The 22,321-nt window shown below is 34.1% G+C and overlaps 1 protein-coding gene across 5 annotated transcripts in view; it reads right to left on the reverse strand.

Moving 5' to 3' along the window:
- Positions 1–1,912: 1,912 nt before the first annotated feature.
- LOC126889665 (collagen alpha-1(IV) chain-like) overlaps positions 1,913–22,321 on the reverse strand; it is a 32,435-nt gene continuing 12,026 nt past the window's right edge. Inside the window, exons 3-8 of one of the 5 annotated variants that reach the window (XM_050658178.1) lie at positions 16,469–16,497; positions 13,844–14,069; positions 8,566–8,640; positions 6,754–6,981; positions 5,224–6,573; positions 1,950–2,171 (exon numbers count right to left, since the gene is read on the reverse strand). In XM_050658178.1, coding sequence (XP_050514135.1) covers positions 2,035–2,171; positions 5,224–6,573; positions 6,754–6,981; positions 8,566–8,640; positions 13,844–14,069; positions 16,469–16,497 — 2,045 coding nt within the window. In that variant the 3' untranslated portion in view covers positions 1,950–2,034. Of the gene's footprint in view, positions 2,172–5,223; positions 6,982–8,565; positions 8,641–13,843; positions 14,070–16,468; positions 16,498–22,321 lie in introns of all 5 variants that reach the window. The other 4 variants (XM_050658174.1, XM_050658176.1, XM_050658175.1 and 1 more) reach the window with 4 other exon arrangements.

Consider the following 22,321-nt stretch of genomic DNA (forward strand, 5'->3'; position numbering starts at 1 on the left):
AATTTGGACTAATTTTTCTTACTTTGTCAAATGCTTTTTCAAAGTCAAAAATATACCTAGGTATCAAAAATATACCTACCATATAAAAAAGTAGGAAAAAAATTAGAAAGGTAAACTCTCAAGAATGGCAAGAAAATAAGTGTGACACAGTTATTCAAAACTATGAACTACGAAGCTCTGATGATAGCATTTGCTATGCTGAAAGTACTTAGCTGATTTTAATAAATACTTTACACACTATCAGTTTTTGAAAACATACACCTGTTGCTGTTTTTACTTAATTGCTAATTAAACCTTACGTTGATTTTTTGTTTCCTACAATGAAAATATTAGTAAAGCTACTCTTGGTTTCACAGGAAATATTTGAATATATAAAATTTCCAAATATAGAAACATGTACTTATAGGAATATAAGCGGAAAAAAGAAAGACAGATGCCACTAAAATGTTCTGTTAGAGAAGAATGTTACGAATTCCGTGGACCGACCACAGGTCAAATAATTCAATTTTAAATTATTATCTGAAAGTCAGCAAACAGCTGTCTAGTCCATCTCCAACAATTAAAATACTTTGGATATAAAATATATAAACATTTTCATAATACTCTGGTTAAATCGGAGAGTGCAGGAAGAGTCTATACCGGTTTCGGAGGTTTTTTCCTCCTCATCAATAGTCCCATATCCTCTTCTCTCCGATTTCCCCAGGTATCATATTTGGGCCTTTCCGAATGGCAAATAACGAAATGCCGCGGATGAACTAGTGCCATCTACTGAAAAACAAAATAAGTTATCAATCGAAGTAGCACAGAAAACGACAATAAATATCGTTCCCATACCACCAGATTGACAACAGGTGGAATACTTTCTTTGGTTACAACCTCCCGAGATTTTCAAAAATTATAAATCATACAGGATGCCGAGGAAATTAAGATGAGAGAATTTTAAATCATCAAAACCCATCTGCTCAGCGTGGTAAAAGTTTCAACAAGATAGATTCCTTAGTACTCAACAAAAGAGTAAATGAATTAAAATGTATAATAACACTTTCAATTTCTTTACAACACGAAAATGCAGCAGCTGCATAATACTCTGGTTAAATCGGAGAGTGCAGGAAGAGTCTATACCGGTTTTGGAGGTTTTTTCCTCCTCATTAGTAGTCCCATATCCTCTTCTCTCCGATTTTCCCAGGTATCATACTTTGGGCCTTTCCGAATTGCAAAGAACCAAATGCCGTGGATTAACTAGAGCCATCTACCGACAAACAAAATAATCGAAGTAGCACAGAAAACGACAATATTTATTGTCGTTTTCTGTGCTACTTCGATTGATAACTTATTTTGTTTTTCGGTAGATGGCTCTAGTTCATCCGCGACATTTCGTTATTTGCAATTCGGAAAGGCCCAAAGTATGATTACTGGGGAAATCGGAGAGAAGAGGATATGGGACTACTAATGAGGAGGAAAAAACCTCCGAAACCGGTATAGACTCTTCCTGCACTCTCCGATTTAACCATAGTATTATGCAGCTGCTGCATTTTCGTGTTGCAAAGAAATTGAAAATGTTTATACATTTTAATTCATTTACCTACTCTTTTGTTGAGTACTAAGGAAACTTTCTTGTTGGAACTTGTACCACGCTGAGCAGATGGGTTGTGAATTATTTAAAATTCTGTCATCTTCAGTGCCTCGGCATCCTGTATGATTTATAATTTTTGAAAATCTCGGGAGGTTGTAACCAAAGAAAGTATTCCAAATGTTGTCAATCTGGTGGTACGGGAACGATATTTATTGTCGTTTGAAATGACCAGACAGACTCTTTGGAGACAGACAATACACGGCATCATGATGATCACTACTTCACTACACTCCCTCCGGGTGGTTAGAACTGAAGAGAGAGATTGAAACTATTCTTTAAGTTATTGTTTTATTCACAATATTTATTCATATAAAATATATTATATTATCTACAGTTGTTACTTATATATAAATACATTTAAAATATACAAATTATGGAAACATAGAGGTACTAATGGAAAATTATTGGTATGGTGGTAAATATCCTCTCATTGGTTCTTGAGGCCTTGATCCAGGAAAACCTGTACTAGGTCTACCACTTGGATATCCGCCTCCTTCTTGTGTTGAACCAGTGGTTGGTGTCGTCGTTGGATAACCTGCTGATAAAAATAAATTAATTACTGTCAATAATGATATGATTTTTTGATCAACTCGACCGATATACCTATTTATAGTATGATAGAATTGATCCAAAAGATGGCATAACCCAGACATCCAAAGTGAAAGTTATCCTCCTACACCAAATTGTTCTATATGGTCCACATAATGTTCAGAAAAAAGTCACACCATTTTGAGCGTCGGGTTTGGGGGGAGAGGGGGGAGAAATCGGTAAATTCGTAGTTTTTTACGTTTTTCGTCAATATTTCTAAAACTGTTCGGTTTAGCATGAATAACCTTCTGTACAAAAATGTTCTACATTAAATTTGAAATAAAAAAGGTCCGAGGCATAATCCTTCTAAAATGAATGGTTCCAAAGTTACGGAGGTAGTATAGTATAATTGGTCCAAAAAAAAGGCCTAACCCAGACATCCAAAATAAAAGTTTTCCTCCTACACCAAATTGTTCTATATGGTCCACATATGGTTCAGTAAAAAGTTACACCATTTTGAGCGTCCGGTTTGGGGGGGGGGGGAGATGGGGGAAAAATCTTTAAATTAGTAGTTTTTTTACGTTTTTCGTCAATATTTCTAAAACTATACTTTAGCGTAAACAATGTTCTAGACAAAAATGTTCTACATAAAATTTAAAAATATAGAAGAATAAATTATAGAAGATTAAATGAAAGCAACTCTTATAGAGTAAAACCCAATGGAGGCAAAGAGAAGTGTTAAAGCTGTTTATTGTTACCCGTGCAAATTATTTTCAATTGAAAAAAATAGCTTAACTGATTTTGGATATATTTTACCCACTGGAAATATTAAATATTTGAATAGTTTACTCAAATCTCACGAAGAAAGTAAATTTAGATGGATGGATCATCAGTTAAATTAGAGTTATAGAGGTGGCTTGAAAGAGCAAGTAGAACGCGAGGTTCTAAGAAGAGTTGTTGTCACCATTAAATTACTTGCTTGTCAAGGACTAGCTTTTCGTTGACCCCATGAGAATTTAGCGAGTCGTCATAAGGGAAATTACTTAAGTTGTCTTGTATACTTTGCTTTTGACAACTTCTTAGCTCAGCATTTACAACGGAATGCGAATAAAGAAAAAGGTTCAGTTAGCTATCTGTCTGATCAAACTTGCAATGAATTCCTGGAAGCGATGAAAACAAAACATGTAGAAACTTTTGACGCTGTAAATGCTTTACTTAAAAACTACGGATCCATCAAAGATATTTTTCAAGTTTAGCAATAATAGAGACAAAATAATCAGCAGTTAAAAGTGAAGCCACGGCACTACATAATAAAATGGATACCTTTGAGACAGGTTAGCTTAGATACTCTATTGACACTGATTTGGGCAAGTATTTTAAAACGAGTGAATGCAACAAGCAAAACGTTAGAAACTGTGGACTTCAACGTGTCAATTGGAATAGAATTAATGACATTTGTGCTTTGTTGGAGGCGTAAGAAACAAATTAAGCGAAATTGAACTAGAAGCAAAAAATATTTTTTTGTGAAGGCAATAATCTCAAACATAACCTATAGAATTGGCCTTCAAAAAACAAAGAAAAAAACATTTTTCGATGAAACAGTTGAAAGTGAAACAGTTTTAAAGGGGCAAGAGATATTCAGAATTGAAGTACCCATTTAATGTTATATATTATGCCACAATATTTCTCAAGATCTTTTAAAGAGAATATAATGCCACAAGGATGTTACATCACCTGTTAGATGTTTTTTTTTACCTTAAATAAAGAAGAAGTCAAAAAGTGAATTAATATATTTTATGCGAGGAATATAAAAAAGATGTTGATGAAAAGAAAGAGAACTTGCATAATGAAATTATTAATTTTATAACGTTATGCCAAAATTTGAATAAACATTTGAAAATTTGGTGTCATCCAGGATGTAAAGGCAACTTTTGCCAATTTTTAATTTTACTGCAAGTTTATTTGACGATACCAATTTCAAATGCGTCAGGCGAGCGGTCTTTTTTTGGCTTTAAAAAGAATAAAGATACATATTGAAGGTCAAAGGCTCAAGAAAACCTAGACGCATTATCACTATTGTATTATAAAAAATTAAGAAATGTAGCAACTGAATTTTGATAGTATTAATATGGCAGTTTGCTAATGCCTAGTCAAGAAAAAAAGTTAGCTAATTTTTGTCTTATATATTTTTCTGTTTCTGGTAACTTTCTGTTTTTTTATATTTTTAAATGTATTTTTTGGAATATTTTTTACGTTTGCTATTTTTCTCGTTTGTTTTAAAGATCTTTTTTAAAATTTTAAAAAATGTATGGGTTTTACAATAAACGTTTATAGTTAATGCATGTTAATGCATATGTTTTTTTTAATGACAACGAATAGCAATGAAGGGGGTCCCTAAATCTCTAGTGCCCAGAGCCCGAAGTTAGGTTAAACCGGCACTGATAATATGTATATAATATTTAATGTTATTGTACGGGAATAAAAATAAAGCTGAAACTGAATATCTGTCTATGTATGTTCTTTTTCTATTCTAACAAAATAGTGTTTTATTATAGGCTAGAGGCCCCATTTTCCTAATGAGCCCAAGGCCTCTAATAGGTGAAAGACGGTCCTGAAAGTGGTTAGTAGTTTTGGAATCATGAAAGCGTGCAGAAGACACGAATTATATAAATTGAAACAAAATGATGTCTACACGTTTAACTAAACTCTTTTTGTACCGATAATAGATACAAAAAGCACACAACACAAACATTTACAATCACAGGGGGCAGGGAAACTATTACGAAATTTGTAAAAAATACATCAATCTTCGGCCACAAGATTGTACAACGCAAAAGTTTTTCACCAATTATCAGAATGTAAAAAGTTCAAAATATTGGAGTCAATAAATTTTAGTGAATTCTTTTAAGGTTTGTGTGTATTGTTTGTTTTTATAAGTTGATTTTATGTTACTTACTCCCAAAATAAAAGCCTTATACTAACTTCATTAGAATCCGTGAAAATCAACAAATTAAAAATTAAAAAACAATCAATATTCTTTCACCTTCGAGCATATTACTAACCTGGTTCTAAGCTAGGATATCCCGTATTTCCACCATTAGGCTCTTGTCCACTAGGCCTAGGAGTAAAGCTTGGTCTACCGTTTGGACCTTGCGGTGATTGTCCTGGACGTCCTCCGAATTGATCCTGTCCTTGAGTCTCCCTTCCAGGATAACCAAATTGATCTTGACCACCCTGAGGGTAGCCACCTCCTTGTTGTTGCGGTCTTCCACTTGGATATCCCGCAGAACTTTCTTGCTCGCTGGGTTGTTCAGGATATCCCGGCCTTTGGGGCTTTCCACTTGGATATCCTCCGTTTTGATATCCTGGCTGTGATCCTTGTAATCCAGGTGAACTTTGAGGTCGCCCATTGCTACCAGGTCTTGAACTAGCTTCTTGAGGTCTACCTCCAGTAGTAGGTCTTCCACTGGGATAACCACCTTGGGGTCCCCCGTCAGGACCAGAAGGATATCCTTGCTGCGTAGGTCCTCCAGAATAGTCTCCAGGTCCTTGCTCGTAACCAGTGTTTTCTTGCTGACCGGAATATCCTTGCTCTCCACCTTGCGGTTGATATTCACTTCCAAATGCTCCACCTGAACGACCTCCTGTGCCTATCATTGAGTAATCGTAAATATTTGCGTTTTTGTCATACAGTGATGGTGCAGAATCGCAATCAAAAAGATTCCACCAAACACAAACCAAGTATTCTTGGTGGAATATTGTCCCGTTAGGACATAAAAAGTCATACGTTTTATTATTGGCACATATATGAAATACTTGACACCTTGCTTCAACGTTGGCATAATATCCAGGATATTGTTGTTGGTCACAGCTAAATGAAGTTTGGGGAATTTCAGAAAATATTGGATAATCTTTATCAGGTTCTCCAGGTATTGCTGAGTAGTCTCCTTCAAATTGTCCCTGATCACCCTGTCCAGGAAAGCCGGCGTCTTCTTGACCTGGGAATCCGCTTTGTCCTTGCTGCCCTCTTCCACTCTCGGAAAACTGACCTTCCTGTCCAGGAAACCCTTGTTGCTGACCAGGAAAACCTTGAGAACTTGGCTTTCCTTGATTGTTTGGGGCGTTGCTGGGATATCTTTGACCACTCCCTTGTTCACCAGGAAATCTCTGTCCGCCATTGCCACGATTTGAATAACCACCTTGTGGGCTGGGATAGCCTTGATCGCTACCTTGTGATGTTGGAGAACCTTGACCTCCTGTTTGACTGGGATACCCTTGTTTACCAGGAAAACCTCCAGTTCCTCCTTGTTGACTTGGATAACCTTTATTTTTTCCTTCTTGTGTTGGATAGCCCTGATCTCGGCTAGAAGAGCTTGGGTATCCTTGATCGCGGCCTGGTGCACTTGGATAACCTTGACTACCTCCTTGTTGACTTGGATACGCTTGATCCCGTCCTGATTGGCTTGGATATCCTTGATCGCGGCCTGGTGCACTTGGATAACCTTGACTACCTCCTTGTTGACTTGGGTATCCTTGATCCCGTCCTGATTGGCTTGAGTATCCTTGATCGCGGCCTGGTGCACTTGGATAACCTTGACTACCTCCTTGTTGACTTGGATACCCTTGATCCCGTCCTGACTGGCTTGGATAACCCTGATCGCGACCTGGTGCACTTGGGTAACCTTGGCTTCCTGGTTGCTGACTTGGATAACCTTGTTCACCTCCTGCTTGACTGGGGTAGCCTTGATCACCTCCTTGTTGACTGGGATAACCCTGTGTACCACTTGGTCTGCTGGCATATCCATTTTGTTTTCCAGGGGCTACATAAAAAATAATACTGATTATTATTAAACAAAAAATGAACAAAACTTGAAAAAAATTACCAGATAGCAAAAAAATCTGGTAATTAGTCGGGGAAGCCCCTCAACGCGATATACCGACAATCTCAAATGAATTGTGACCAATTGGATAGTTGAAGCTCAGAAGAGAAATAGATGGAAATATATAGAGAAGGGGAAATATATAGAGAAGGCCTATGTTCAACAATGAACAAATGATGATCTGGTAATTGTGATTAAATTAAAATAAATAAATCTGATGGCCATATTTGTCTATATGTTTCCCAAATCTTGTTATTATTTTGTTTTATATAATTTAATATTAATATAGTTTTTCTATTTTGAAATCTATATTTTCTCTGAATTTGATTTACTTATTACAATTTATAAGTTGGAATAAAATATATAAAACAAACATAATATAAAAGATCAAAAGCATATAATTGTAGTAAAAAAATTTCAATGTATCCGACAATTGTTTAACTAACTAAAAGTTAGCATACATACTGAAATGGTCCCTATGTACATTGTACAGGGTACAGGTCGACCACTTTATCTTTGCGACTTAGTTTTTTCGGAATTACTAGATCCAAAGATGCGTTGTAAATAGGGCCGGGGCAAAGCTTCTTAGATGCCATTTGTTGCAACACAGGGCGGTGTTCTATCTCATTTTATCTGATTACTTTCTTTCTCTTGACCACGCGTACCAGGCTAAAATTTGAGCCACACAGATATAATGGTTGACCTATAATGTATGTTTATTCCCTTTCTTCGAAATAAAAGCACAAGCTGCAATACTTTTGATCTATCACCACTGAACGATTGAACGTGCTTAAAGCGATAATATTAATGATTAATAATAAATATGTTTGATGAATCCAAGGAGAAAAATCATTATTCCCATCAAGTTGTATACTTACTGGTTTCTCATTTTTATTTGCTTCTCTTTATTTAGTTTTCTCGTTTTTTTTGGAGTACAGTGGAACCTCGATAAGTCGGATTAATCGGGACCGCGGCCGATCCGGGTTATCGAAAATCCGGGTTAGCCGGAGAATATGATAAAAATTAATAAAATACAGTATAGCTACAGATAAACTCCATTATAAATGCAAAAACATGAAATACATATGCACAGTACATCTAAATTACATACAGTTGTAAACAGTATTGTTCATTTTTTGGTAAAAAACTCAAACTGAAAAAATGTTTGTTTTGTCTGATGAAAATCGGTCCGGGTTAGCCGGACTTCCGGGTTATCGGAGGCCGACTTATCGGGGTTCCACTGCAATTCTAATATTGCTTATAGTTGTGTATTGGATTTATTTGTAATATCGAATTTGTAATAGCCCCCATACCGAGAAATTGTGTTCAAAAACCAATGTCACTTTAAGTAGACTTTGTTAAAAAGGCTGTGCTGAAGGGGCAACTTTAACCTAGGTATGAACTACAATATTAATGATTAATGATTAATATCTACCACTCCACTGATTCCACTCTTAGGTCGGGTGGAAGTGTGGATAAGAACCCACTTATATTGAACCTAACTTAATCTAACCTAGCACTCACCTAAACCAGGTCTTTGGGGTCCGCTTGGGTATCCACCATCAGGTGCTTCTGGTTCAAGATATCTATCACCAGGTCCTTAAAGTTTCAAACAAAAGCAAATTATATTTTAATCGATATCAACATTTTTAGTCTTATATCTCCAGTTTGTTTATGTTTATATTTTTCAAATACCTATGTGTAAAAAAATAATGCACCACAAAAAAAAACAGTAGTGCCAACAATTAGTAAAGACAACTAGATTGTGGATTGGAATTTTAACGAAGAAAATATTACATCAAGAAAAATAATCAGACAAATAAATATAGAAATGAACAACTCATTAGCGGAGGTTATAAAAGGAGCGGACAATAGAAAATATATCAACACATAACCAGGTGCATGACAAGGCAAAGCATTTAGATAACAGGAATTCGCAAGTAAATTCAACAAAGCTTCATAATATTATAAGTTATGAAACAGTTTAGAATACTGAAGATTCGTACAGAGATAGTAAAAACAAGAAGACTATACCTAAATAACACTTGTTGTTCTCATTTATAGGGTCTAGTATTCGTTTTAGTCCCTGTCTTTCAAAGATGTCCATGCCACCGATCCATGCGTTTTGCAGATTTTTGAGTCAATACCCAAGTTTCACATCCATAGCTCACTTTTGGTCAGATTATGGTTTTGCAGATTCGTATCTTAGTTCTTTGATGTACGTTTCGTGAATTAATTATCTGGTTCATAGCAAAGTATGTCGTATTGGCTAGGATGATTCTTCTGCCTTCTGCCACAGTATAATGCTAAATAATCAATAGGGGTAGGGGCACTCCTTGAAAAATTCTTTGTTTTCTATGTTCCATTTTACGTTGTCACCAAATTCATCACAAATGTTAGTCCTTTGTGCAGATGAATTACAGTTAACGGTATCCTACGTTTGCCATGAGTGTTCGTTATCGTGGCGCATTTGCCCTGGACCTCGATTTTTGACCCTTCGCTTCGTTATCGATCATTCGCTATCTGTACACTAAACAGATACGAAGCGAATACGTTCGAAAACGAAGCAAAGGGTCAAAAACTGAGATCCTGATTGGTCGTTATGGTCGCACATTCAAAATTTTATCTCAGGAGTAGATTGCAAAATTAGAACCGTCAAAATTCGAGAGTGAATTAACTGATTCTTTAGCATTAAACTGTGCTTTTGCTAAGCTCTGCACTGTCAATGTTTTCCCTTTAGTTTAGTCGCAACATAGGGAGTCCCGTGGACACTTTTAGTTCGCCGCGATTTGATGGTGGTATTATAGATGGTTTTTGGGTCGCTGAATCCAATGAAAGTGGTCTGGAAGCCCATATGTGGTGCGTTTAATTGTTATTAACAAATTATGGTAAAATTAGGTGTTTTTCATGAATTATTAGAAGCCCTGTAAATAAATTGATAGTGTTAAGGTCTTCTCTGGTGTATTTTTGGTCGCTGAATCTAATGCGACTAGTTGCGATTACTCAAAATATGTTCTTATTTTGTTAATAACAAAATAACAGTTTACTCGCCGAAAAGCTCGAAATGCGCTATCTTCAGCAAGTTTGTAGTCTATTTCATAGTATTTTTACACGCTAAATCGATTGCCGCTAGTCGTGATAGCTTAAACCACGTTCCGACTTTGTTATTAATAAATTATTGCAAAAATAACGGTTTATAGTACGTTATAAAAAAAACCAAATAACTCGAAAAGTATTGACTTAGTGAAACAACTGTATGGAACAAACATTGCTTAGAATTAATCATTTTATCCAATTCTGGACTTATTTTAAAGGTTTCTTCTTTCACTCCCGAAACGGGGTGAAACTCACCCCCGGAGTAAAAGCACACATCGGCACAATATCGCTTGTTTTGTTTGACATGTTAGCTACGTGCATGCCAAATTTCATGTCATTCTAAGTAAGTGTTTTTTAAAATTTAGAGCAAAAATTATAAACCGTTATTTTTGCAATAATTTATTAATAACAAAGTCGGAACGTGGTTTAAGCTATCACGACTAGTGACAATCGATTTAGCGTATAAAAATACTACGAAAAAGACTACAAACTTGCTGTAGATAACGCATTTCGGTCTTTTCGGCGAATAAACAATTATTTTGTTATTAACAAAATAAGAACACATTTTGAGTAATCGTGACTAGTCGCATTCGATTCAGCGACCAAAAATACACCAGAGAAGACCTTAACACTATCAATTTATTTACAGGGCTTCTAATAATTCCTGAAAAACTCCTAATTTTACCATAATTTGTTAATAACAATTAAACGCACCACATTTGGGCTTCCAGACCACTTCCATTGGATTCAGCGACCCAAAAAACCTATAATATCACCATCAAATCGCGGCGAACTAAAAGTGTCCACGGGACCCCCTATGTTGCGACTAGATTACTTGTGATGTTGACTCATAAATAGACAAAGCTGTCTACTTTTTTGTTTTAGTTAGTTTTAGGTTTGTTCCAACTCGATACAAAACCGTTCTTGAACGGTTACGAATATGCGCAGTAACGAAAATTGTGTTACTGCGCATAATTATTTTAAATAACGGTTTTGTATCGAATTGAAACAAACCTTTTGTTTAGTTAGTTTTCAACTGTCAGATATGATCGTGTTGCTATCTCTGATCGGCATTGTACTAGGATTTTTTAGTATTTTCTGTGTTTATTGACTTATTTGTTTAGCATGTGAGTTAAGTTTTACGTATTGTCTCCTGGTGCTTTAATTGTACTGATTTATTGATAAGTGTGTTGTTTCTACCTTCTGATGTTTTTCTAACTACGTATTCCAGTGCTAAATTAAACAGTGTTGGTACCAGCCCATCACTCTGTCAATAAACTGTAAAATAAAAAAAGATATCCCCAATATCATAAAACCAGAAACATATAATTTTAAGCAGTTCTCTTTACAAGACAAGACAAGATTTGGTAAAACTGGTGGCGCCCAAAAATCGCGATAGCCAAAATCCCGACAGCCAAAATCCCGACAGCCAAAATCCCGACAGCCAAAACACCGACACGCCAGAATCCCGACATGACAGAATCCCGACAGGCCAAGACATGCAACAATACTCGCATAAGCAAAAATCCCGACAACTACATTTTGAATATGTATTGTTTCGTTTTCAAGTGCAATACCAAATCATAGTATACAGTATTGAAATTGAAAAATTAATTACTTACTAATAAGTACGGGTATTAATTATTATGTATTTTAAAAGAAAAAAATCATTAAACACTTCATTTTATAATATAAAAGCTATACTTACTGAAATGGAAGGTTGTAAGTGACATGATAATATCTATTATATGAAAGTAAACTTGAATTCAAGATTTGATTATACATATTATATTATTGGACTATTAATTGGCAAAAAAAATAATTTAATTCATATACCTATGTTAGAAATTTTATTTAGAAAATTAGTTCATATTAAATGGTAAATACTTTTGTTTAGTAAAAAAGAATGTGTGTGTACTTTGTACGCACGTAAGAAGTTATACTTCTATTATATGATTTCTTAAAAATAAATATACTTTAAACAGTTTGTTTTAATTTTTTTTAAACACCAAAATAATTTTGTGCTTACCGCTTTCAAAAAAATACAAAAAAAGTATAGGATTGCACTGGATTCGAACTCACGACCTCTCGATCTCTGGCCGAATTAGTCGAGGCATTGAAGCATAAAAAAAGGCCTTACTATCGATTTTTGGCGCAGTAAGACGGATTTTAATGCAGTTTGGTGCGTTGGATTCGTGAGAATGTCAGGAAATTTTGTGAACAATTGTAATGAATAAGAAATCTGAAATTGCATTTGTGCATAAAAAAAATTCATTTCAAAAGTGCATTTTGAAATAGGCAATTATTATAAATTTGCAACCTGGTAAATAGTTGGGCAACATCCCGATTAATTATTTTAATTATTTTTAATTATTTTTAATCATTTATAAGACCATATAATAATAGTCTAAGATGTCAATAACCATTAGTAATAAACAAAAAAAATTTCCTTATGTGGGAATCGAACCAAGTACTAACAGATCCGTAGCTAAATACACATACCGCTAATCTACGCAGACACTTGCTAGACAACGGCGATATTAGGTATAAACAAAACAAATTGGTAAGTAAAAATTGTAAAGAAAATTACTACATACTTAAATGTATTATAAAATTAATATATTCCTAAATTTTAGAAGAAACATTCGTAAATAGGTATTATTAATATCTATTAATGTTACTAAATGAAATATAAATATTTTGACGTTTCACAATTTGACAATTCACTTTTAACTGCAGTGCCTTAAAATTTTTAAAGCACCGGTGCTTTAAACTAGCATTTTTAACGCTCCTACGGAGTGATAAATTGCATTTTTAACACGTTTGTAGAAAAATATATTTAAAAACACTAATATATTCTTTCCACACATTTTCTGGACTGATAAATACATAAATTAAAACATTTAGTAACGAACTCCATACTGCCTGTGTGCGCAGATTACTTAAATTTCACCCTCAATGAAATCGCGCCTAAAAAAGTATAACTTCAAAAAGGCAGTATAACTATTAACTAACCTTTGTTTGTTGTTTCTCTTCCCACAAATTTTAAAACGCAACAACCATACATAACCAAACCGTCAACCGTCCACACCACAGCTGTGCTACAGCTGCCATATTGGATAATTTTTGACATGTCATTTGAACATCCAATCAGAACAAAGTTATAATGCGCATGCGCCCGGATCGTACATTTTAACATATAAAAATTCACCCTCATATCGCGCGTAAAGAAGTATAACTTCAACAAAAAATAAAAAACAGATGGCCATAAACAAAAAAAAAACCAGAAATAATTTTAATTATATGTTAAAAAGGAACTTATCAAACCTGTCAGGATTCTGGCGTGTCGGGATTTTGGCCTGTCTGGATTCTGGCGTGTCGGTATTTTGGCTGCCGGGTTTTTGGCTGTCGAAATTTTGGGGTAGACCCGGTAAAACAATCTACCTGAAATAATTTTTTCCCAAAAATGCGTATAAGAGTTGGAAAGAGTTAAGGTCTTTAATAACCAGTAAGTTAGTTTGTCTGGATATAGAGGGGATTAATATGGCAATAACAAACTGAAAGTGGAAACTCAAATATCTATAAAGTAATGCTAAAATAAATAAAATTCTTCAAAGTACTGGAATTAAATTTTGAGTATTGGTCCAATATTAAAAACAACTAAAGTACTAGATAATGTATATTTGCTATGAAAACTATGTGATACCTTGAGGTCTTGGAGTAAATTCGGGACCTGATGGCCTGCCTCTTCCAGGATAACCAGATTGATCTTGCTGCCCAGGTCTAGTTGCTCCACTGGGGTATCCTCTGTCTGGTGCTCCTGGCTGACTAGGTGGTCGTCTAGGTCCCCCTGGCCTGCCTTGTTCTCCTGGCCGCTGTGGTCCTTCTGGTAAGGGTCTTGAAGGTGTTGGGTAGTTATAACCCTCTTGCGCCTAAATAATTAAAAATTATAAAATTATTAGTCAGAAGCTGAAATTGGTCATAGAGCCATATTTTATGTAAGAAAAGCAAATAAGAAAGGTAGGTATAATTGAAACAGTCAGCCAAACACCTGCGTGTACAGAAAATAAGCAAAAACGATGTAATGTGATAATAAAAACAGAAGAAGAAACAACATAATATAGATTCGAAAAAATTTAAAATTTGAGTATTTAGGGATCAAATTTACTATTAAATCAAAAACATATTAAAAAAAAGGATTTATGTCTGGTAATCATTATGTCGTATATGTCCTGAAACACTGATAAATAAAAATTTTTAAAGAACGATTTTAAAAGTAAAAAAAGAACGTAGGTATAAAAAGTGTTGCTAGAGCAGTTGTCATCCTAAATGATACCATGAAAACCCAAATATTATGATCCTATTGAAAAAAAGTACTGAAAAAATTGTTTGGTGAGAAACTTTCAAATGTAATGTGGCTGAGATCAAAATAAAATGGAGGTCCTATATCTTAGGAGTGATAAGAGCATACAGGTTTTAATAATTAGATTAAATCGAGCGATGTTGATTGAGATTATTATTAAGAAAAAATAATATACAGATTCATCGAAGCAAAAAGGGAAGATTTTGAAAGGTGAGCTATTTATTATTATAATTAAAAGTTGACTATTAGACCGGGCAGTATCGTCGCCCCCGCTAGCAAAATTATTCCGATTCGATTTTTTTGCAAAAACTTACTCAAAATGAGCTTCTTATATAACATATCCACAGGGTGCCGGGCGGTGCCGTGGTCGAAAAATTGTTTAAACAATTTTTTTAAAACAAATTCACAAAAATAATTTTTTTATTTCGAACAATTTTTATTAGATAACTTGGGTCATTCTGAGCAAAAAAGGTCCCCTGTCATTTTTCTCTAAAATTGATTGTTGTCGAGTTATATGCGATTAAAAATTTGAAAAATGCGAAAATGGCCATTTTCAAGGCTTAATAACTCGATTAAAAATTATTATTATGAAAAATCAAGTTTCAAACCCCTTCTTCAAGGTCCTGAAGAGATTTTTGGCATTATTTTATTACAAAGTTGCTATTATTAATTATTAACAATTAGCGATATAGTCCAACTGTATCGTCGCCCCCGTTAGCGAAAGTATTTCGATTAGATTTTTTTGCACAAACTTACTCAAAAAGAGGTCCTTATAACACATCCCCAGGGTGCCGGGTGGTGCCGTGGTCGAAAAATTGTTTAAACAATTTTTTTTAAACAAATTCACAAAAATAATTTTTTCATTGCGAACGATTTTTTTTTTAGATAATTTGGGTTATTCTGAGCAAAACAGGTCTCTTGTGATTTTTCTCTAAAATTGATTGTTGTCGAGTTATATGGCCATTTTCGCATTTTTCAAATTTTAAATCGCGTATAACTCGACAACAATAAATTTTAGAGAAAAATCACAAGAGACCTTTTTTGCTCAGAATGTCCCAGATTATCTAAAAAAATTGTTCGAAGTGAAGAAATTATTTTTGTGAATTTGTTTATTTTCGACCACGGCACCACCCGGCACCCTGCGGATATGTTATAAGGACCTATTTTTGAGTAAGTTTGTACAAAAAATCGAATCGGAATAATTTCACTAACGGGGGAGACGATACATCTTGGACTATAGCGCTAATTGTTAATAATTAAAAATAGCAGCTTTGTAATAAAATAATGCCAAAAAATCTCTTCAGGACCTTGAAGAATGGGTTTAAAACTTGATGTGGCCATTTTTTGAATTTCATAATACAGTCGAACCCGCATATTGGAATAGCCTTCGTTCCAAGCAAAAGTATTCTTATAACCGGGATATTCTAATAACCGATCATTGGTGCAGAAACGTTTCGGGACCTCAAATTTATATTCCTTAAAGCGGGATATTCCTATAACAGGTATTCTATTAAGCGGGTTCGACTGTAATAATTTTTAATCGAGTTATTAAGCCTTGAAAATGGCCATTTTCGCCTTTTTCAAATTTTTAATCGCGTATAACTCGACAAAAATCAATTTTAGAGAAAAATGACAAGGGACCATTTTTGCTCAAAATGACCCAAATTATCTAAAAAAAATTGTTCGAAATGAAAAAATTATTTTTGTAAATTTGTTTAAAAAAAATTGTTTCAACAATTTTTCGACCATGGCACCGCCCGGCACCCTGTGGATATGTTACAAGAACCTCTTTTTGAGTAAGTTTGTGCAAAAAAATCGAATGGGTATAATTTCGCTAGCGGGGGCGACGATACAGTCGGTCTATATTACTTATGTTTTTACAATGAAGAGTAAAAACTATTGTAGTTTCTATTACTAATCTAGTGCAAATTGATGCATTTTGAATACTATAAATGCATATATACTTACAGATAAGGTTCCTACTACTGTGAAGAGAACTGGAATAAAAATAATTTACAATCAGTAAATAATTTTTGTTAAGATTATATATTTAGTCTAAGAGCTAGTGAACCCTCCGACTAACGGTCTTCCTGTAAGGGTAGAAATTTGTATAGTGATCATTCATAGCACACCAAGGCTAAAAACCATGACCTGGCAGGCATCAGCCCTGCACGTGTATCTACCAGGTGTATCGAAAAGTGCATAGTTAAGGGAAAAAAAACTTTCTCCTGTAAAGTTTAAATTTAGGTATATGTTTGAGTAAGTCATTTAGAAGAAATGTGTACAATGGCAGGCGATTCTGAACAGCAAAAACCTTGCAAGGCGAGGGGAAAGATTAGGGTTTTTTCCTAAAATTATTATTTTTTGCATCGAACAAAGTTTTTTTAGGTTTTTTGAATCATTCAAAACAGAAAAGGTCCTAAGTGACTTTTCTCTTAGGTGCCTTTTCCTGCCTACAAGATGTCTCACACTTTTGTTTCGGTTAAAACACATGTTAAATTACAAAACCGTCCATTTTCTTTGTTTCTAAAGATATCAGGGAGATTCAAAATACAAAATATTCACAAAACATAAGACTACTGATGTATACTCACATTTGTATTAAAAATACTTCGTCCTCCCTACAGGGTGTCTCAAACTTAACATAAAAAAAAACATTTCTTTTCTTCCACCCGGTAAAGTACAAAAAACAAGTTTAAGTTACCCTTTGCACAAGTGTGTAAATACTAAATAAAAATTTAAAATAATAAAAAAAACATTAGTGGAATCCGTTAATCTGTTCACGAAAAAAATCAACTATGAAAATGAGCTTTTTGAAACTGAATTTTGAGCAAAATGAATTTTCTATATCCCTAACTTTTGACGAGCAGTTTATAATAGGAACCCAAAAAAATAGAGGGTGGTACCTTTTCAAATGGTACCTTTTCAAATTGACACACTGTATATTATTGAGGTATTAAGTATTTTTCAAACGTGCTTTAAAAAAATAATTGATATTAAGCAATTTCCTAATTTTATTTTAAGTAATTTGTAACGATTTAAACCTATCAACATACGCATTTATTTGTTAATGGTATAATAATGATAATTATGCGTGCCAGTTCACAAGGAGAAATGAAAATAATAGAAGCAGTGTCCTTCAAAGAGTTTAATTCTTGTTGCATTTTCAGAGGTAGACTTGCCATTTGAGCTGTTCAAATTTATAATCCTTAACATAATAATATAGTTTGTCCTTTAACAGGTTGTACCTATAATATAAGGTTCAAATAAAAATCTTTAACCTTAAAGTAAAACACTTCTATTGTACCTAATTGGTCTTCTTCTTTCAGTACCGTGCCCAAATTTTAGGCGTGGGTAGCTTCCATGACAATTTGCCGATATCGTTCTCGATCTTGTGCGGCATGTAATAGTTGATCTGCTGATAAGCCAGTCCATTCACGAAGGTTTCGCAGCCATGAATATTTCTTGTCCGGACTACTACAGAGGAATAACTCTCTTAAATACGGCAATGAAGTTATTCACAGGCATACTCAAGGATAAATTGGAATGACCGATAAAGAACAGAGAAGAACAGCAAGGATTCATAAAATACAGGTCGACGACGAACGCAATATTTGTCATGAAACAAGTGAAAGAGAAGTCGATAGAATATAACAAACCTGCTTAGACTTGCTTCGTAGACCTAACGAAAGCATTTGACAGAGTCGGACTTAGAGATATAATAAAGAAAATTAAGCAAAAAAGGATACCGGCAAACATTGTTGAAGTCATAAAACAAATGAACACTGACAACACGACAAAAATTAAAACAAACGACATCACTACGGCCAACATACCAACACCAGGAGGAATCAGGCAGGGAGACAGCCTCAATCCATTTCTATTCAATATGCTAATGGATGAAATAATAGAAGACGTGGAATCGCTTCAACTAGGATAAAGAGAGAACTAAGATAAACAAAATGCATTACCATTGCGAAAGACCCAATTAGATGCAAGCTCGTGGTAGAGGGGAAACCCATAGAACAGCTAAACCAGTTCAAATATCTAGGTGTAGAGTTATCAAGTTATTATGACCCAGCCAGAGATCTAAGAGGACAAATTAACATTTCTTGTCTTGTCCGGATGTTTGAGAGATGTGGTCTGGAATAACCCATATATAAGACTGGACAGCAAAGTTAGAATTTATAAAACTTGCATCAGACCTATTATGACCTATGGCATTGAATCAAGCAAAGACACCAATAAAACCAAAAGCATGCTACGAACGGCCGAAATGAAGACACTAAGAGCAATAGCAGGGAAGACAAGAAGAGAGAAAATACGAAACAACATCATCAGGGAACAATGTGGCGTGCAAGATGTAGTCAGATGGGGCAGGCAAAGACGAAGAGAATGGTTCACTCATGTAAAAAGAATAGAGGAGCACAGACTACCAAGAATTGCACTAGAAGAAAAACCAGCAGGCAAACGTCCACCGGGGAGACCACCAAAAAGATGGAGAGATAGCTGGCAGTGTACCTCTCAAGAAATACTTCAACGTCGGAATTAACAGATCTACAGATCTACAACAAGTATAAGAAGAAGAAGAAGAAGAATATTTCTTCTTACCAATTCCTCTTTTTCCGTCGATTTTTTCATTGAGTATTAACTGCAGCATCCTGTACCTGCTACCTCTCATTGTATGCCCGAGATATTCAAGTTTTCTCTTTTTTATCATCTTGATTAAGTCACCTTCTCCTTGACCTACTCTGTTTAAGACTTCTCTGTTTGAAATGCGTTGAACCCAAGATATTCTGAGCATTCTACGATATGACCACATCTCGAAGGCTTCTAATTTGTTCATCATGTTAACCTTCATGATCCAGGTTGTGCATCCTACAGTAATACAGGATACACATAACATTTTAGGAATTTGATTCTTAGTTGTAAATTCAACTGAGAGTTGCTCAGAACAGATCTAAGTTTCATAAATCCCCCTCTTGCAATTTATATAGTGATTTAGATTTAGTGTCTCGTTTATCCAACATCCTAGGTATTTAAATGGTTAATTTTTGTTAAAGGTTTACTATTGACAATTAGTTGCATAGGGCCGACGCCGACGTCTTGTTTGCTAACCACAAGTAACTTTGTCTTTGTTGTATTTATGCCAAGTCCGTTATTGGAGCATTCTCTAGTGCAGGGGTCACCAATTAGCGGACCGCGGTCCGCATCCGGACCGTGAGCTAGTTTTGTGCGGACCGTCAATAAATTCAGAATATACTTAGTTTTCCAATTTTGAAAATGTTTGGCCATGAAATTGTGTACTATGTTTGGCTCAACTTATGTGTGCGAAGCCGCTTTATCAAGAATGAACTTTATTAAAAATCGGTAGAGATCTCACTTAAGAGATGAATATCTCAACTCCCTAATGAGACTCAGTTGCACTAAACTCACTCCAAACTTCAGACAGGTTATACATAAAAAAATGTAATTTTTCTCTCTGATAATTTAATTTTGTAAAGAGTTTTCCCCCTTATTGTTATACTCACTAATCATTAATTTTGAAATTAAGTAAGCTGTAATATAAAATTGTCATGTGCATTTAATTAAAACAATTTTCAGATTTAATAAGTTTGCAACAAACACCTTGCATTGAAACTAATGTAGAAAAGATAACATGTTAATTAGCATTTTGTACTATGATTATTTATTTTAAATTTCTCAGGTTCCTTTCTACAAAATTGAAGATGTCTAAAAACTTCATTAGCATTCAAAATATAAGTTCCTAATTTTTAAAATATTCTCAGTAACAATTTACAATACTGAAGAAACCTAAATATCTCATCATCATATTATATTAAGGAACAAAATATTTATAGTAATTATAACCGATAGGAGATTTCTGAAAACTATAACTATACCTAAAATATATTTTTATAAAGAAGAAGGAGTCTCATACTAATAGTCACATTTTAAAACTAACATTGTCCTAATATAAAGAATATAGCAAGATATTATGCTGTGTTTTGGGTTTGGGCCTATAATATACAGGTAGTCAATGCAGCATTGGTTATCTAATAATTTGTAAGTGTGAGAACATAATAGCTTTTAATTATTTTAAATATAGACAATATTATAATCTTTAAAGAACCTTTACAATATAATAGTAATCATACAGTGAAGTAAATAAGATTTGTTCATTGGTTTAACTACACAAATAAGTGTCCTAAATTACAGGTCAGATCCTGGCCTGCCTAATTGCTTTATTTTGATTTCGCTGAACTAGTATTATATAATTTTATCGGCAAAAGATCTTTATCTTGCTAAACATTTCGTACTGTGTGAATATTGTGCAGACAAGACAGAGTTAATTCAGGATATTTCTTGTTTTGTTTAATTGTTATTGTACTCATTGTTATTTTCGCTTGCAATTGGATCACTTATTCAATTGCAAATCATTTGACCATAAATTATTTGTTATCGTAATATCTTTCGAGAACAATGACACAGTTCAGTATGTTCAACATAATAGATCTAATTATGCTCTTCTTTATGTGATACATTATCTGTGATTTTAAGATTATGAGATACTGAGTACATATTTGGGAAAAGTGTTTTCTCTACAACGTGACGATTGAGTACAAACTCCTTCGTGAGATTGTATGTATAGGTAGGTATTTACGCATGTAACATAATAAATCAGTGTAAAATTAAGGTGACCAACTATTTTTTGTTCAAAAAGAGTACACTTTGCAAGTACAGTGGACTCTCTCTATAACGAACACGGATATTACGAGGTTTCGCTTATAGCGAGGTACATTAGGTGTCCCATGAAATTCCTATAGAACTATAACCATCTATAACGAGGAATATTTGGTTATAACGAGGAAAAATGAAACCGAAGAATATGTTTTTTACCTGTATTTAGGGCAGTAATGGCTATAAATAAACACCCCAACTGGCTGTATACAGAAATTCCTAACATCTTTGTTATTATCGAGGCAAGTGCTGTAATATGCTTCGCCGCTTGCAATAAACTTCTTCTTGTGTATCGACCGATATTGATTATTGTAGGAAATTTACAATTTACAATGGTGAGGTCTAATTGTTCACCATCGACCCCTAATAACCTACGTAAGAGATATCAAAACATATCAATATTACTGTTGTCTAATATAACGAGATCCTCTTAATGTTGTTCTCAAGCTATTTCCTTGTGGCATTTTTATAATTACGTATTTTTTTATGGGAAATAAGCCACAATTTTACTAAAAAATGAATTTATTAACGTTTCGAAGCCCAAATCGGGTTTCGTTGTCAAAATACAAAATACTATTAAAATAAAACAAACATGTTGCTAAGTAAAAAAATTCTTCTAATAATTTATTTAATCTGACTCATTTATATTGGCAATTCAGACGTATATTATACATTTTAAAGTAGAAGACTTTAAAATGATATCGCCAATATTTATGAGTTGCGTTCCTGGGACGACTTTACTAAAAGATAGTTCATTCGATTACATGAAATCAATCCCAACTCAAGAATATCCGTAGCAAAAAAATCATAGTATGTGATCTGTCTTTAAAAAGACAACCAAATGCAACGATGACAGTAAAATTCTTGCGTTAGAGATTCCATAGTAAATCACGAGGGAAAACCAGGAAAAAACCTCGTGATACTATCCCGACATCGTAAGTATTTGGTCTTACATTTAATCTACCTTCAAAAAACTAATACCAAATTCCGACTTTAATATGTTTAAATTATAAATAATATTAATATTACATAGATATACAATAAGTAATACTAAAATATAAAATTTGTACTAACTCGATA

The sequence above is a fragment of the Diabrotica virgifera genome, chromosome 8 (genome assembly GCF_917563875.1).
Source record: "Diabrotica virgifera virgifera chromosome 8, PGI_DIABVI_V3a".
NCBI classification, from domain to species: Eukaryota; Metazoa; Arthropoda; class Insecta; order Coleoptera; family Chrysomelidae; genus Diabrotica; species Diabrotica virgifera.